This window comes from Silene latifolia, chromosome 1 (genome assembly GCF_048544455.1).
Source record: "Silene latifolia isolate original U9 population chromosome 1, ASM4854445v1, whole genome shotgun sequence".
Taxonomy (NCBI): domain Eukaryota; kingdom Viridiplantae; phylum Streptophyta; class Magnoliopsida; order Caryophyllales; family Caryophyllaceae; genus Silene; species Silene latifolia.
The window spans coordinates 54,296,729-54,312,623 of record NC_133526.1 but is presented as its reverse complement, the minus strand read 5'-3'; the positions used below and the strand labels follow the sequence as shown (position 1 = coordinate 54,312,623).

The 15,895-nt window shown below is 36.6% G+C and overlaps 2 protein-coding genes across 3 annotated transcripts; one reads left to right on the top strand and one right to left on the bottom strand.

Moving 5' to 3' along the window:
* The first annotated feature begins 217 nt into the window (after positions 1 to 217).
* Positions 218 to 6,935, top strand: LOC141605643 (uncharacterized). Of its 2 annotated transcripts, none has more exons than XM_074424522.1 (11): positions 218 to 459; positions 547 to 634; positions 2,169 to 2,462; positions 2,584 to 2,742; positions 3,726 to 3,866; positions 3,952 to 4,008; positions 4,715 to 4,853; positions 5,392 to 5,493; positions 5,599 to 5,789; positions 6,359 to 6,400; positions 6,484 to 6,935. In XM_074424522.1, exons 1-11 carry the CDS (start codon positions 317 to 319, stop codon positions 6,646 to 6,648), a joined length of 1,521 nt encoding a protein of 506 aa, XP_074280623.1. In that variant the 5' UTR covers positions 218 to 316; the 3' UTR covers positions 6,649 to 6,935. The 2 variants fall into 2 exon arrangements, with proteins under 2 accessions (XP_074280623.1, XP_074280612.1); XM_074424511.1 differs by having other exon boundaries at positions 5,389 to 5,493.
* Positions 6,936 to 7,858: 923 nt separating this feature from the next.
* Positions 7,859 to 12,824, bottom strand: LOC141605634 (putative apyrase 7). The gene is made up of 4 exons (XM_074424499.1): positions 12,489 to 12,824; positions 9,295 to 11,394; positions 8,543 to 8,864; positions 7,859 to 8,231 (listed from the first exon to the last, which is right to left on the bottom strand). Exons 2-3 carry the CDS (start codon positions 11,273 to 11,275, stop codon positions 8,560 to 8,562), a joined length of 2,286 nt encoding a protein of 761 aa, XP_074280600.1. The 5' UTR covers positions 11,276 to 11,394; positions 12,489 to 12,824; the 3' UTR covers positions 7,859 to 8,231; positions 8,543 to 8,559.
* Positions 12,825 to 15,895: the final 3,071 nt, after the last annotated feature.

The window sequence follows — 15,895 nt, the reverse complement described above, 5'->3', positions numbered from 1 at the left end:
TAATATTACTCGAACAATTGGTCTCCCTTGTGACGGGTTACCATTTGTGGCGGATATTTTGTGAGTTAAAATGGTAACAAAATGGGTTAGTGGAGAAAGGGGACCACATAAATAATGTTGCAGAGAGAGAAAAAGTGGGTACTTTATGAGGTAAAATGGTATCCGTCACTCAAGAATGACGGATATGTGCCGTCACAAACAAGAATTTGTGTTACTCGAAAATACACGTGCGTTGGCCGTGCTAAACAAACTATACGTATGCGGGACGGCAAGGGAGAGAGAAATCCAAAGGAAAATTGACGAACGTCGAAGAAGAATGGAAACGAAGATGAAAATGTCCGCCATTGTCATGATATCTTTACTTATTTTTCTACTTATTAATCTTCCATTTTCCCTCTCTGCTCGATTGATCGCTGACGAACCGTTCGATGTTCGCATGCATCTCTCCACTGTTTCCAGGTCTCCGTTTTCGCTTTCATTTCTTCATCTTCATCTGATTATTATTATTGTTAATCCTAATTTGATTCCGATATCGAATGCGAACAGATATGGCGCGGTCAAAGATATTGCTGACAATTCCTACGTTTCTGCTAGTATACCTGATGGTTGTACCCCTATTCATCTCAATCTTGTGGTAATTCGCTTTATTGCCGAGAATTTTTATTAGGAAATCACCTACTGTGTGTCACTATTGTTGAAATTAGTTATATTTGTTGATTTTCAGCTGCATTGCAAATACTAGCTTCTGATTATAATATAGGCCTTCCATTTATTTGATTTTCATACGAGGAGATTTTTTGAACAAATGTATGGAAATGAAATGGGAAGGGAAATACATATCTATTGAATAATTTGTTGGGTGAACCGTGTGATGAAAATTATTTAGAACAAATACGTGCATTGAGCGGAATCATGAAGGGTGCGAGTTTACCGTTTTAACCAAACCCTAAGGCGATGATTGAGACCCAATCAATGGTTCTTATACCTTAACACGCCCCTCACTCGTATGCCCTTTGGGTTTGAAGAGTTGAAAATGCGCAAGCCTTCTTATGCCATGTGCTAATATATCTTGTGACATTTTGGAGGCTCCTAGGATTAGAACTTGGGAGAACTTGGAACCTGACGGACTGCGTTGCGTTATCAGGTTCTGATACCATGTGAGAAGAACTTGAATTTAAGGTGATGGTTGAGGCCCAATCAATGGTTCTTAACAATAGGTTTTCGGACTGTGGGTTACGATGGAGTATGGACTAACTAACTAAAATTTAAATCGTTGTTTGGCCCACTTAAATATATTGAGTTGCCTTATGAGTTTCATGGGGAGAACATCTTCATTTTTTTATCCAATATGACGTGCAAACGCCAGTATAGACATAATTAAGGAGAAGTGGGATTGGAACGAGCTGCCTCAATATTTTTGATAGTGTCATTGGGAGTTATCAACAAAGACTCGAGTGTGTGGTACTCAAGGTGTGTTTGCGAGTATCGTAGACAATTTTGTTGAATAAGTTTCATGGTTTTTGCCGAAAATGAGTGTCTAAGTGTCTTTCCGCACGGGCTGACGGACAGCGAAAGTTTTGTGTCAACGTAATAGGGGTTTAGTAGATCATTTGAACATCTTGTCTTAGAAGGCGCCTCTATTAGATTTATAGAAATACTCCCACTGTCCCAGCGTTAGTTTACCTATTCCATTTTGGGTGTCTCACTCATTTGTTTACCTTTCTAATTTAGGAATGTTTTTCATGTGTTATCTGATCATCCATGAATCCACCTCATCTTGATCCACTTGTCATCCAACAATTATATCTACAAAATGGTGCCCTCCTCTTTCTTGGTCATTTTACCAAAAGCCCAAAACCAAAAGGTAAACAAATGACTGGGACGGAGGGAGTAGTAATCATGGTTTGACTACATCTGTTTCTCTATCAGCACTAAGAATTAGGCATGATATGTGCAACTTGTATGATTGATTTTGGTGGAATAAACGCGATTTGTGCCATATAATTTTTGCAAATCCAATATTTATGTTACGCTAGTGACGTGTTAGCTCTGTTGCCATTTGAACTGTTAGGACTTTGAACTGTTAACATTTTAGTTTTATGATGTTTACTGTATTGGGGAAAATGAAGTGTTTTCAATTTAATCAATGTTACATTCACATTTCACAGGCAAGGCATGGAACAAGGGCGCCTACTAAGAAACGCATGAGAGAACTGGACAGATTGGCAACTTCCATGGAATTGCTTATTGAGAATGCAAAAGAACGCAAACTGTCATTAGATAGAGTGCCTTCTTGGTTGTTTGGTTGGACATCTCCTTGGAAAGGAAAGGTAAATGGAGGAGAATTGATTGTCAAGGGAGAAGAAGAACTTTATGATCTTGGTATGAGAGTTCGAGAGAAGTTCCCAAATTTGTTGAGTGAGAATTACCACCCTGATGTATATGCTATTAAAGCAACTCAGGTATATACTTGGGCCCTCTTAACAGTCGTAGGTATCATTCACCTTGCTGTTGTCTTCGCTGGATTTTACTTTTTCATATTCACTGATAATGATGCTTAACTAATTTCATCAAAAACTGTAGGTTCCTCGAGCGTCTGCTAGCGCTGTGGCATTTGCAATGGGTCTGTTTAATGGGAGAGGAACCCTTGGTCCAGGGAAGCATCGGGCTTTTGCTGTTAGTACTGAAACTCGCGCAAGCGATATATTGCTGAGATTCTTTGATACTTGCCAAAATTATAAGGTGGGTTTATGCTCTCATTGTTGGTAGTTGCCAACATTTAGTAGAATAGCTTCGAGTTTGAAGACGCAAAGTCGATGATGAGAAAGTAAGCTAGAATATACTTTTCTCGTGTGCATCATGCTACCAGATGTCTACATTTACCATTTTATGAACTTAGTCCAAAGAAGTTGTGGTCACTCCTTTCCAACAAAAAATGGCGGGGACTCGTTTAAGGTGTATGATGTATGCAACCTTTCATCATAAACAATGGCGGGGACTAGCAGTAAGGTGTATTATGTACGCAACCTTACACCTCTGTAACAACACAAACCCGAGTACAGATGAACCATAATGAAAGTTGGTCACTTCTTTCCTAGTATGTTGAAAAACATGAATTTCATGATTTGGCCTGTGAAAAACATGAAATTTTTCAGTAATTGAATTTTGATTACGGTAGTGTGGCTTCTGGTACTTCTCCTTTATTATAAGACTGACAGAGAAAGTGCAGGTTTTTTTTTTCAGATTTGAGTTTATGTACTGGCTTAATTTTCGCTGGTGCTATGTTGAGTCTTTTGGCGTTAATCCTGTTTTGTCTCTTCCTCAGAGTATCATATACTCCCTCCCATCCAGACCAAAGGTTACAGTTGCTTTATCACACTTGTCGAGGCACGTTTTGTAACGTGCATATCTTTAGTTACACATTATTAAAAATTATAAAAATTTGATATTCTTATAGCATACATGACGATAAATCAAACAAGATCTCACATGACTATATTTTGTCTTATAGATTAAGAATAATATCAAAGATTCCCTACGACTATGAATAGTGCCAAAAAGCAACTGTAACCTTTGGTCTGGATGAGAGGAGTATAAGTATAGCTTTATGATGCTTCATTGGTTAATTTTACAATCCTTTTATATGTCCACACTTTTGTACAATTTAATACATTGTTTGGATATTTTAAGCCTTGTATAACTTCATCCTTGACCTGCAATTGTAGAACTACAAGAAGAGTGAGGAGCCTGCAGTTGAGAAGTTAAAGGAGCCAGTTTTTGATGAAATTACATATGCCTTGTCTGGACGTTATGGACTGAATTTTAGTAGACAAGACATTTCTTCCCTCTGGTTTTTGTGCAAGCAGGTTTTTATTCTTCCAAGCCCTAATGCTGATGCGTATGTTACACAGCAATTGTTCCTGCTGTTTATTGATGAGATTTGCAATGCAGGAAGCATCCTTACTGGACATAACTAATCAGGCTTGCGGTCTTTTTAATACGATTGAGGTGTGTAAATCATTTGTTCTAATCTTATAACATTGGTCTCTTACATTTGAGTGATTTGACTACTGTAAAAACTTCTGTTTATTCTTAATTCTGTGTTGTTTCAATATTGGAATGACACGGTGAGTTCTTTTGGCATTTGAACACCAAACTACCAATCTACTTGTACTATGTTTTTATAATTTATATGCCATTTTCATTTTTCGAGGTCAGTCTTTGACCTCTGATTCTACAAAAAAGCACTTTGAGGAAAAAACACTTAATTCATTATGAAAAATGTTCATAAGAGTATACGTTTCATATAGTTTAAGAGATGTTAAAAAGAAAGTGAATGTCTCGAAATAAATAAATAAGGTGGAAGTTATGAATGCTGAACATTGTTTCATATAGTTACTCATACAGTTTAAGAGATGTTGAAAAGAACGCGAATGTCTCAAAACATGAGAACGACATCTGTTAAGAAACACATAATATGTTCATTCATAACTTCCACCTTATTTATTTATTTTTTTACCTGGATAAAAATAACCATGAATATAAGGGTGGATTGGAGATTTGGAGGTTTTGCGAGTTTTTTTTGCTGTAGTTATATACCTGACAGTGATTCATCTCTGTTAAATGTTAATTATGCTTTGCCTCCTCATGTGGGAAATTTCTCCACTTTTTCCTTCTACATGGCTGCTGTTAATCATGATTTTTTAATTTATAGATTTCTTTGCTGGAATGGACTGATGATCTGGAGGCGTTTATACTAAAAGGGTATGGAAAATCTGTAAATTATCGCATGGGACTGCCTTTGTTAAAAGATGTTGTTGAGTCCATGGAGGTTGCTATCAAGGCTAATGAAGGTACCATGAAGATTTTGGTTATGTCGTTTCGTTCTGACCTTTTTAAATCTTCCCTGTCATTGACATTGTCAGCCATGTTTTTGTTTATTCTGATAAAGACGCTGAATTGCATTAATGATGATACTCAACAATTTGTCAGCCGAGTTATATCCAATAACCTGTATCCCATTGTACGAGTACATGTGTAATTGAGGTGATGACACCAACACTAGCGCAATTTGAATTGCTTCAGTCTTTGCTAACCAATTGGAACTACTTAATAACTTTGTCTACTCCTGAATCCTGATTGATGTTAAATTGCTGTAGTTTTAATTGCTAATATTGACTAGTTGCCTTATTTCTGATTATCTATAGCTAAAATGGTTACTAATTATGTCATCATGCTCAATACAAGCGTAAAGTTTCAATAATGATGTCATAGATCTATAGATTGTATGATAATTGGTTGCAAGGCATGCAACCTTGCATCCAGTTAGATTATTTTTTAATGTCAGCGTGCTCCTAGTTACTATAAATCTCACACCTTGTCATGCAGAAGAACTTCCAAGTGGGAGTTATGAGAAGGCAAGGCTTCGGTTTGCTCATGCTGAGACTGTAGTTCCATTCTCATGCCTGCTTGGTTTATTTCTCCAGGGATCTGGTGAGAAAATAGATTCTCAGTTCTCTTTAATTATTCTACTCGAATAGAAGTCCTTAGCTAATGTCGGAGGAGACATTAATTGTTGGTTTGTTTGAGTGCTTTCAGAATACAATCAAATACAAAGAGAAGAACCTCTAGAGCTCCCTCCAAGACCACCCAAAAAGCGAAATTGGAGGGGCAGTGCTGTGGCTCCATTCGGTGGAAACAATATGCTTGTACTTTATAGTTGTCCGGCCCAAGAAGCAAACAAGTATTTTGTGCATGTACTTCACAATGAACATCCTGTACCATTACCGGTAAGATTCTGTGGGTGACTCTGAGTCACAACATATTGGCTTGCAGGAAAAAAATAAAAGAGAAAAAAGTCAAGTCACGTAAAGATGTTCGTGAAGATTCTTTTCAAAGGAAACGAGGTTTTTGCCTCCCTTTCTGTCTGTTTGGAGACTAGTTTAATCCTAATAACATCTACACACACTATAAAATTTCTTCAAAGTGGTATAAAAGCAATTATTGCAATGTGTAGTTTTAATATCCAGATGATACTTGCCTGTTAAATCACGAGTGATTACTTTCTATATGGGAATGTAAAATGAATCAGAACTTCCATCTATTTCTCATGAAAGACATCAATGGTGATTTCTTATTAGGAGATCCAACTGACCTAACTTCTCCGTGCTGTCAAACTAAAATCTAAGTCAAAGCCTTATCAAAATAAAAATCTTTTGTAGTTTGCACTGGCTTTTGATACTTTACCAGTCTCCAGCTGCCAGTGATTAGCAAAGTTTATCATATAGATCGTGTAGTTTTATACTCTGTATTATTCTTTCTTGGCATATTAACATTTGATACTGCCAACATATAACAGGGTTGTGAGAACTCAGACTTCTGTCCATTTGAAGATTTCAAGGTAGCTTTTGCGTCAGTTAGATTTTGCCGTACAATGTTTGTTGCCTTAGCTCTCAGCGATTAAGCCGTTTTCTTATCTTTCAGGAAAAAATATACCAGCCTCACATGAAGGTCGATTATCACGACATCTGCACAGTGAAGGAACAACATGAAGAACCTCCAGTTCAGAAACCCGCGCCTAGTAAGTTATCATTGTTGTTCGGGTGGCTGTTCTCTTCACAGAGTGACGAGACCAAAACAGAATTATAATGACCTTATGAGCGAGCAGCATTGAAAATTTGAAACCCTTTCAGCTCTAGAATTTTGCTCTAGGAGCACAAAAAATAGTAAGCTTCTCTCTCATGAATAGCGTTAATTTCCCGGAGACGTGGAAATGAGTACTAAGTTAACACTGGAATAGGTTAATATTTGCTCTAGTTAGGGAAGTCAGATTCTTTTTCCATGTAGTAGCAGCAAATAGGCGTCTTTTCCTGGATTTTTGGCACTGTTTCGTTCTGAAGGACTATGATTGATACCTTTTTGGTGGATAGATCAAATATTCAAATGTATATATTATTCTCTTGCAAGGTCTACATATAATGGCAGTTTTTTTGTTCTTATGTATCATAGGCGGCCTGTTTCCCTTGTTTGCTTTAATGTACCGAGTATTACGATCTGTACATTATTTGCGAAGTTTTTTTTCCCAATTTTTTGTTTGGGTAGACCTATTGTTCTACCAAGGTGGTGGTTCGCTTATATCAGGTGAGTTTATCATCAACCTTTTCTTTTTCCAGTGGAACTTTAGACATTCTTGTAGATTTATGCCTTGCCATTTTCTATTGGTTGGACAGTAAAAAAAGTTTCTCCTAGCAGAAAACCATCAGATCAATCATCGCCTCATCACTCACTGCCTTGTAGATCACAAATTTTCGTATGAGATGGTCTCATCATCTATCTAGGCCTGTCATAATTCCACTGTGAATTTCAACTGCTCCACCGCCGAAATTGAGTGGAGATTTCTTTTTTCAAATTATCCTCGCAGAAATATCATGAGACGGTTCTATATAGTGTAACCTTACATCATTGCAGTTTCTTTCAAATGGGTTAACCTCAACCTAAAATAGCATGTAAATGGCCCTCAAAGTTACTTATGGATTTGCAATTTTGGATGTCAAAGCTTTAACCTTTAGTGATCGTGTTTGGCTAACTCTTGACGGGTAAATCAAAATAGCCGCCCAAATGAGCAAAGCTTACAATAATAATGGTGGCGAATACAGAGATTATCAGTGTTTCCAGAATTTCAGGTAGGTTTATACTAGCAGAAGTGCGAAAATGAAGTGTTCTAACTTATAAGTACATAGAATTAACAATTATTTCGTACACATCTGCAAATATCAATCAACTTAAATGATAGGACTTAGGAGTACTCCGTAATAAGTTACTAAGTAGGACAATGACCGCGGTATTTAACACGTTGGCATTAATAAAAAATTGTTTTGTATATATATTCTGTATTTACTCTGAACCCATTACCAGAAAGAATCCTCTATGCAATCAGACTTTCAACTTCAGTTAACAGCAAAAATTCAGTAGGAAGTCACCTCTATGAACCTAATACGAGAGAGAGAAATAAACACTACTGCGTATAACAAAAATAACAGGAACTTAGGGTTAGCAATCGAAAAATTCCCCCAACTCCTTCCACCTTCAGTGTACGCTTTTGTGTAGCCAATGGTGCCTTCGTGTAGCAAGTGGTATACAGATAGGGGCTCTGTTGGTCCACACATCTCATCTTCAACACTCTTCTAATACAGTCTTTACTCGTCCTCAATTCCCGATGGTACTGAATTTCCCTGTTTGAATATAAAAGGCAATAATACAAGAAAACTAAGTTATGAACAACAACAACAACAACAAACTATTTAGTGGTTGAGCGACATAGTTGTAAGGAACCTTTACTAGGAGTAAAATATGTTGATAGGTCTGATACATACTCTCGTATCAAGTTTATTTTGACTATCAACAATTAGATATTAAAAAAGACCATCAATGAATGCAGATTTATGCATCCAATATTTCCGATTCGGCCACTTGATGGCTAGCCATAAACTTCACATGTTTCCAACGATTCACATTGTTTACCAAATTAACATTGATGCCATACCTGGATCTTGTGAAGACCTAAACCTTTCCAATATGAGCATCAGCCAGCGAAGAAATGAGGTCCTCCCGAGACTGCGATCGCCGACTTTGGAGACGCATCTGACTTCTATGTGGGCTCCACATGGAACCCATGCCATTGCTGTCAAATATCATTTGTCCTAAATTACCGGATGAGATACTATGTGAAACACCACTTGCTGTTGTATACGGAGAAGAATCAGATAGCTGAATGTCATTGCCGCCAAACCAAGAACGTGCACCAAAGGGGCTCTCTTGGCCACCAACAGTTGTTGGACTCAGTGGCGTCTTTACCCTCGCATCTCCTAGAAAAGAAATATATTAATTGAGTCATATCTTAAGACGAAGAAACTCACCTGACATAAGAAAATGAATAGAAACCACTGTAAACAATGAAAATAAGATGGCTCAGTCTAGCCTTTTACCCTTTTGCTTGAATGGAAGGATCACTAACGAACCCTTGTTTAGTTAGAAACTGGAGGGAAAATGGAGGCGAGGATTCGAACATGAAACTAATTGGGAAGGTCAAACATCATTACGCCATTCTATCTCATACAGTTTATTGTCCACAAATAGTAACTGTGAAGAATATCACTTTAGACGTTATAGTGACACAGCTTCTAATGTAGACAATTTGCTAAAGTTTTTCTTCGATACTTTGTAGCAGATTTTTAATACCCCATGCATTTGTTGCGAGGTGTAAAATTTCAAACATCTAAAACTTCCGTATCTTACCTGAACCTATGGGGCTCCAACCCTGGAACCGGAAAGGGGAAGCAAGAGAGGGTGCACTATTATGCCTGAAAATGGGAAGGTTTGATCGGCGAAAATATCTTGGGCGGCAATTTCCAACAAACGACAAGGCACAAACCAATAGGAATGATGATATCAGTAAGAGAGCGAAAAGAATCATAGGATCTATCTTCATCTGAAATAGTTCAAAAGTATGAATATCTGTTCTAGATGCAAAAGCCTTGCCAGCTTCCACAAGAGCAACCCCTTGTGCCCAAGTGGTGCCACCCGAGCCAACTGCGATCTGACCATCCGTTATGTGCAACCCCTCCCTTAGCAATGAAACAATGTAAGGTGCCCTAAAGCAGTACTGCTCAATGAAGGGTTGTGAAGGAACACTCTTGAAGGCAACTTCCCACGTTTTTTCGCAAAACTGACGCCCGTTTTCCAAAATGTCATCAAGAGTTGCTTCTGCTGTTAAGTTGAAAAAACGATAGACAACAAAGAAACCTGACATTGCATAGAATTGCCCACGAGGAGGAGGGTGTTCTTCAGCAAGAGCGCAAGGCTGAACGTCACAATCGAGTCCAGGGCTTAGATCGGACCATTCTGATAAATTGACAGCAACCTTGGCAAGTGCACTGCACTCGGCCCAATTTGGTGACCCAATAAGCCAAATTGGAACTCCAGCTTTGCCTCTTTTGCCTGTGTCTTTCTCACCATAACGAGGACTCCCTGCTTCTTGCATTATAGAAGCACACTGTGAGCAGAGGTATTGACTTTTATAGCCAGTATGTAAACACGGATGTCTAATTTCTACATTACCACGAGCAAAATTTTCCTTACTAACTTTTGGCAACCCTGTCAAAAGATGAACAACAGATTTGTCAAAGGCATCATTTAACCCATAACCCGACAGAGAATACGCACTTAGATGATGTTTCACAGGTCCAATGCTCAGATTTAAGTTGGTTTTATTGTAGACAGGTTCCTTGCTCTCAAATGTTACTTGCAGGGATGAACCACCCAAATCAAGGGCCCCAAAAGTTGGCTTTTTTGGCATGGCTCCCAAAATTCCTGTTTCATAATTTAGAGCTATCCATCCATAATAGGCTTCCTCCATGCCAGTTATAATCTTGACCCATTCCCTTTGGCAAACAAAAGGGGAACTTTTTAGCACGGCCCAAGAATGATTAAGAAGCCAGTCAGAGTCTGAAGTTGGCAACCTACGAACACCAGCAGTAGCATAAAGAAAAAGAGAGGTGGTCTGATGTGAACCCTTTGGGATCTGTTTCGCAGCCCACCGAAGAAGTGGCTTTAATGCAGTCTTCAACCCAGTAGAGTTGCGCACCAATTTATCAAGCCCAGGCTCTGTCTCCATACGATTATAAGCCCGTCCAGTTTGGCCCTTTGGCTTTGTGTATGTCCCTGAAAATGATGTCAAGGCAATGGGTAGATTGCTATTTTTCTTGTGAGCGACCGAGGCCTGATATATGTACACCCGAGTGCCAGTACTCCCACAATCAAGCACGACATAATACTTCGAAGCTCCAGCAGACCATAATGAATACAAAAACTGACCTAGAACAAAAATGAGAAAACCAAAGAAGAACAGGCAAAGAAGAATCGTCAATATTCTCCTCCACTTTCTTGGCAAGACTGGACTTATCCGAGGAACTTTATCCTTTGAAAAACTAGAACTGGACAAATCATTATGAAAGGAATGAGGAGGCTTTGCATGAGCGTTGTCACTGCCAACTAGTCGTTCACCATTCTCCAGGTGTAATTGGCGATATTGTGAAAAATCTTGTAATGATGCAGATAACCGCATGTTGTTCACCTGACTGTGGCCACTGAAACTAAATTCATCTGAGTTTTTAGGAGGAGAGAGTCCAGCTTGCATGTATGGAATTGGAGAAGAATGCCGTGTTGACGGGCGGTTTGTTGCGTAAGATATGATCTCTGAAATTCTGTTGAATACCATTTTACTCAATACATAGGAGCATGAAATATTACGCGCCTGTGGCTGAGAATTTTGTCCATGATTTCAAAGAACATAACAACACTTCTCTAAATCAACCACATCCGTTCAAAAAGCGTTTCCTGAGGACATTACAAAAATGTTACCAAAATTACATTAAAGATTCCTGCTTCCAGCCATTCAATTACATGTTCAAGATTTCGTAATTCATATTAACAGATTGAAGGAGGCTAGGCAGTAGGAAAATTGCGGTATAGTGGCAATCGCGAGGGGTTGGGGGGTGTCAGTAACTCCCTAGATGAAAAGAGAAGGTCCATTCATCATGCAACAACTCTATATTGTTACAGATCTTCTAAATCACTAAGCATGATAGCAATTCAAGTAAGCTCCAAACAAACACGCTGCACTGAATTCAAATATATTAACAGTGTGAACACAATGATCAGCCAATACAGAGGTGCCTTTTTTTTTATAGGAAGTTGGGTAGTCCAGATCCTAGCAGAATGAACTTGCAAATCAGCCTGGACAGTCATCCTCATCCAAATGTCCAAAAACCAAGAAACACGACCGAATAAAATCAATGTGGTCAAAGTTCCCTGACAATGTATTGCATAACTTTTACCTTCTCCATTCTACCAAAAAAACCAAGAAATCGCAAACCCTCAAACATGACTGAAAAACCAATGTGTAGCATTACTCTTGATAACTCCATTCTACCAAATAACAAGAGTCAGCGTTCTAAATTACTAATGCGACTACCAAAATCAACAAACAAACTAATAACAAGTACTATCCCTCCAGTACAGTACAACTTATTCTTTGCATTTGCTATTTTTGTGAGGCGAATTTTGAACCCACGTAAAGAATCAGTTGAATAAGAGAGAGTAATACACATATTGACAGACAATCAAAGAAATCCATGAACAAAATTACAAAATTAAACAATATATAGAAGAAAAGGAGCATATGATCTAACAAAAACCTAACTAAAGAAATGTCAAAACCCTGACAATCCACAAACAAATCAAACCTCTAGGTTAGTAACTGAAGAATATAAAGAGCAAAACAACAATTTAAACAAAAAAGAAACATACCCACTACAAAAAGCACACAACTTTACAAAATTAAGCCATAAAATCAAAGTGGGTACCAAATAAAACACAAAAATAATCTCAAATCTACAAGGTTTTTGCAAATGTAAAAAACACAAACCCACCTCCAAATAAAACTCTGATAAGCAGATCAAAGACTAATTAATCACTATGGTTTCATCTCCCTTTTATATAATAAAATAATATAATAATAATAATAATAATAATTGGGTAAAATGGGAAAGAGAAGAGTAAGTTGTGATGAAGAAGTGATGAAAATGGAGTGTGTAAGTTGTTGTTGTTCTTCTTCTTCTTCTTCTCTCTCTTGTTTACTGCGTGATCTGATCTCCGAGTTTCAGGAAGATCCAACGGATGAATAACTCACTATTTTGTTTTGAGATTTCTCTTAATTTTATTTATTTTTTATAATAATAATAAAAGTTAATAATTTAATTTTGAGTGCGAAAATGAGGAATGAGGAGGAGAATGAGAAGGGGTGCGGTTGCTAGATGCGTCATGTGTGAACACAAATAGGATTATACATCCAGTTGTATATAGAGCATTGTACAACCAAGGTATAAGAATTCGAGCTTATATGTATTTTTTTCTGAGCTAATTCAAAGTTCATATTTTTAATGTGTAAATGGATGAGTTCAGATACTTTCTAATAAAGCTCATATTCTTTAACATAAAGCTCGGATAATTTATTACAAAGCTCGGATTCTACACCGTACAACTGGTACATCTGGTTGTATAATCCATGAATTGATGTGTGAACGACTTTTGTTCAACTTGAAATTTCTTTTGGGGGGGAATTTCTTTGCCAAGGAATACCAAGAGAATTACTTTTATGGAATTACTTGTAATGGTATTTTTATACAAACAAAGAAATACTAGGTTTGGTGTCCGGCTACGCCCGTGCTACCTTTATTTAACATTTAAATTTTATTTTCTATGAAATATAATTTCTCTAAATTTGGTTAACACATACATTTACAATTTATATATTGAAATTATGATGTGAGGTAAAATTAATCAACAAATTATAAGACACGTTCACCTCTCCCGCTGTTAATATTATTACTTTCACTACATCCCCTGTTAATCTTCGGTTACTATTGTTTGTTTTACTATTCCTGCTATTTTTACGGTTAACCCGTTAGTTTTGTCAAGCTCGTATATTTAAATAAATTAATATTTTCTTAAAATCGAATTGTTAGCTAATTTTTCATACTCTTTCCGTTATTCCTACCATTACTTTCATTACATGTGTTGTGACTACTATTACTTTCCCTTCTCCCGATGTCATTATTTTTTCTTTCACTACCTGCATTTATTATTGTTAATTTCACTACTCCCGTTGTTGCTAGTATAACTTTCAGTACTCCCGTTGCTATATATTATTGTTGTTTTTACTACTCACATGGAAGGTTACTATCATAATAGTTGATTATCTAGTTGTATTAGAGTTATATATTTAAATAAATCTGAAATATTAGATTAGAATATTATTTAAGAGCAATCATTATTATTTACAAATTAAATTACAAATAGAATGAATTATGCAATATTATATTTTTTGGGAATCTGAATTGATATACTTACCTTTTAATAGTTTCCAAAATATAACAAATATACTTATATTATACTAATGTATGTTAAATAATTAACATATATTTATACTAATTAATACCATAAGTGGGACCCGTTTATTTAAGGAAACTCGCGATATTCTAATATTCTCTAAATTTATACTTTTAACAAAAATTATATAATATTTACATTAAAGTCCCTTGTTCAGTCCATCACACGATGCTAGCGATTTAAAACTATATAGTATAATTAATGTGTATAAATTTATTTAATTACATGGAAGTCCCTTGGTTTCTGGAATTAATATATAGTATTGATTGATATTTTCATATAAGGTAATGAATGTTGACTAGACATTAGTCACATAAGGATCACATCAATTCCGAAAAAAATAAGTAGGAAGAAACACTACTAGTAAGAAAGAAATCTGGTGAGAGAAACCTATAAACGATTTTCTAAAGCTAAATTTTATAAGAAATCATAATGGTAAATACGTTTGTTATGAGCAAAAAAGTGCGGATCCAATAGTATTCTTGTTGCGGAAGCTCTCGCTTTAAAAGAAGCACTTAGTAGTGTTGTATTCCAATGGGCAACCAAACAAGCACTTAGTATTATAAATGATGTTGACAGTGGCATAGTCAAAAAATTTGATCAAAAGGGTTATAACGTAAATTAAGAACCACACGAAAAATCGATGTGTCTTTCTTAGAAAAAAATTAGTACAATTATATATATGTTGGGCAAACGATATCTAAGACTACAAAAACCTATTCGCTATAAGGTGGCAAGGCCAATGAATGTAAATGTGGATAAATAACCGTTTTTTAAACTCAAATGTTAGGTATTTGGTAGTTATTTCTTAAACACTGTTTATGGTGGACGAATGACTATATAGATAGATGGATAAGTTAGTGAATTGTACTCGATTACATTATAATCAAGTTAGAGCATCTTTCTCATGAGATTAAGTTGAATTGCTTTTGTCTATTATGATAGTCGGTAAATTAAAAATGCCTCGAGAAAATTAAATAAAATTGTTCTCACTCTTTGTTAATAATATTAGAAATATCTCATAGCATATTTGAAGTAATTTAATTTGAAAAAAAATGTTGTTTAATCATTCAAAATCATCTAACTTTTTCAGAAAGATTATTTAACATTGTTATTTTTTTCTTAATTAGAAAGGTGGATTTGGTTAATGTTTCAACTACTTTGTAATGACTAAAGACATGTTATATACTCCATGGTAGATTGGTAGTGTAGGATAGTCATTTACTATCTTTTGAAAAATATATATACAAAGGGTACAATCTTTTAAATCTTCATATATAACGATTTATATAGACTACTAGTAACTTGTTTATAATAATACATCATCGTATTTAGGCTAATTTGATAACTTATACCTGGAATAATTTAATTTTTCAAATCTTATACCTAAGATAACATTATTTAAAATCGTATGCCTAAAATCCTAATTTCTTCAATACTTAATACCAAATCTGAAATTAAAACCTAAATTGACGGTTTTACCTTAATAATTACCCATCACCACCCTTTGGCCACCACATTAACTCATCCCCACCATATTAACCCGCACTAACCCCCACATCCACCGCATCACCAGCACCTCCCATCGCCGATACCACCTCCAGTCTCAGGTACCACTACCAGTCACCTTATCCCGTCTGCGTCGCTCCCCCACATATCTAGTCCGTTGGTTTTTAGGGTGGGGGAAGGGGTTGTTAGTTTGGTTTGTATGTAGATGGGTATTGTGGGTTTGAGTTTTACAAGGTTCTGTGGCGGTTAACAACATGGGTGGTTGGCGGCCGACAGAAGGAGTCCAGAGTAGGAGTTTCCGGTGGCGGTGTATGTGGGTGGTGCGGTCAGAGGGGAGGCGCGAGATTGGGAATAGTTGTGTCGATGGGGATGAGGAGGA

What these genes read in the sequence shown, in the direction of transcription:
- LOC141605643 (XM_074424511.1), top strand. Translation starts at nt 317, where the DNA reads ATGGAAACGAAGATGAAAATGTCCGCCATTGTCATGATATCTTTACTT. An exon ending in CTATTCATCTCAATCTTGTG is followed by an intron (nt 635 to 2,168) that starts GTAATTCGCTTT and finishes CACATTTCACAG; the next exon opens with GCAAGGCATGGAACAAGGGC. An exon ending in TTTATTTCTCCAGGGATCTG is followed by an intron (nt 5,494 to 5,598) that starts GTGAGAAAATAG and finishes GAGTGCTTTCAG; the next exon opens with AATACAATCAAATACAAAGA.
- LOC141605634 (XM_074424499.1), bottom strand. Translation starts at nt 11,275, where the DNA reads ATGGTATTCAACAGAATTTCAGAGATCATATCTTACGCAACAAACCGC. An exon ending in TTGGAGCCCCATAGGTTCAG is followed by an intron (nt 8,865 to 9,294) that starts GTAAGATACGGA and finishes TTTCTTTTCTAG; the next exon opens with GAGATGCGAGGGTAAAGACG.